This window comes from Fopius arisanus, unplaced genomic scaffold (genome assembly GCF_000806365.1).
Source record: "Fopius arisanus strain USDA-PBARC FA_bdor unplaced genomic scaffold, ASM80636v1 scaffold00044, whole genome shotgun sequence".
In the NCBI taxonomy this organism is placed as follows: Eukaryota; Metazoa; Arthropoda; class Insecta; order Hymenoptera; family Braconidae; genus Fopius; species Fopius arisanus.
In genome coordinates, this window is record NW_011887783.1 from 626,667 (window position 1) to 627,669 (window position 1,003).

At 46.4% G+C, this 1,003-nt stretch overlaps 1 protein-coding gene across 1 annotated transcript in view; it reads left to right on the top strand.

Annotated features, from left to right (window-relative positions):
• Positions 1-222: 222 nt before the first annotated feature.
• LOC105267096 (glycine-rich cell wall structural protein 1.8) overlaps positions 223-1,003 on the top strand; it is a gene marked incomplete at its 5' end in the record, with an annotated part of 2,754 nt that continues 1,973 nt past the window's right edge. Inside the window, 2 exon segments of the mRNA XM_011305726.1 lie at positions 223-637; positions 966-1,003. Of these exon segments, the coding sequence (XP_011304028.1) occupies positions 223-637; positions 966-1,003 (453 nt within the window).

Below are 1,003 nucleotides of genomic sequence, written 5' to 3' on the forward strand. Positions count from 1 at the left end.
CCTCACGAGGTCAATCCAAATTCCCCTGGAAGATACCCAGAGCCTAACTACATCACTCTTCATCTCAATCCACAAACAACTGATTACAGTAACGCCAATTCAAATGGAGTATTAATTCCAATTAGACGATTAGAACAATCAATTAACAATGATCGTTACCGACCCCGACCAATACAGTCTGGGGGAATGACACTGACCTTCAATATCGTTGAATCAGACGGGCCTACGACCGTTGGAAAACCACAGGGACCGGATTGTGTCCGGTGTAATGGACAGAGACAAATCATTGCTGGAGCTGATGCCGATTCGAGGGCAACAGCTAATGCCGTTAGCAATGGTCAATTCCCAGGATCTCCAAATGCTGTATTGGTACCTGTTGTTGTTGTTGATGGACCACCAGACCGTTCATACCGACCACAGCGACCAACACCTCCACCACGTCGTCATCATCATCATCATCATCACCATCAACGCCCACAAAAACCAAAACCGTCATCACCATCGGCCCAACCTCCACCATCACCAATAATACCTCAACCAGCCTATCCCATTGCCCCAATACCTCAGATACCTCAGCAACCCCAGCAACCGGTAGGGACCACCGTCATCCAGCAGACGGTTCCCACGCAGCCTCCAGGTGAGCATCACGTCCCTTACAGATAATCCGTGCAGCCAGTAACGTTGGATATATTTAGATATCTCATCCTGGTACACTTATCTGTTTATGGAACGTAGATGGTAGAAAGGTCATCGGTTGGAGGACTAACTCTGTGACTAATTCACTCCTTAGATTGCCATAAACCCTAGGCTTTTAAGATACCAACGACCTCAATGCTCCAATTCCAGATTTTACAGCTAGTTTTACGATCACCCGCAATTATTCCTATTCATCACGAGTAGTTATTGATGTAATTATAGTCGCAGCGCAATATCTTACGGAGAATGAATGACGAATGTGTTCATAGGTGACGGATACAATCCCGGATCTCAGGGTGGAAGTCAT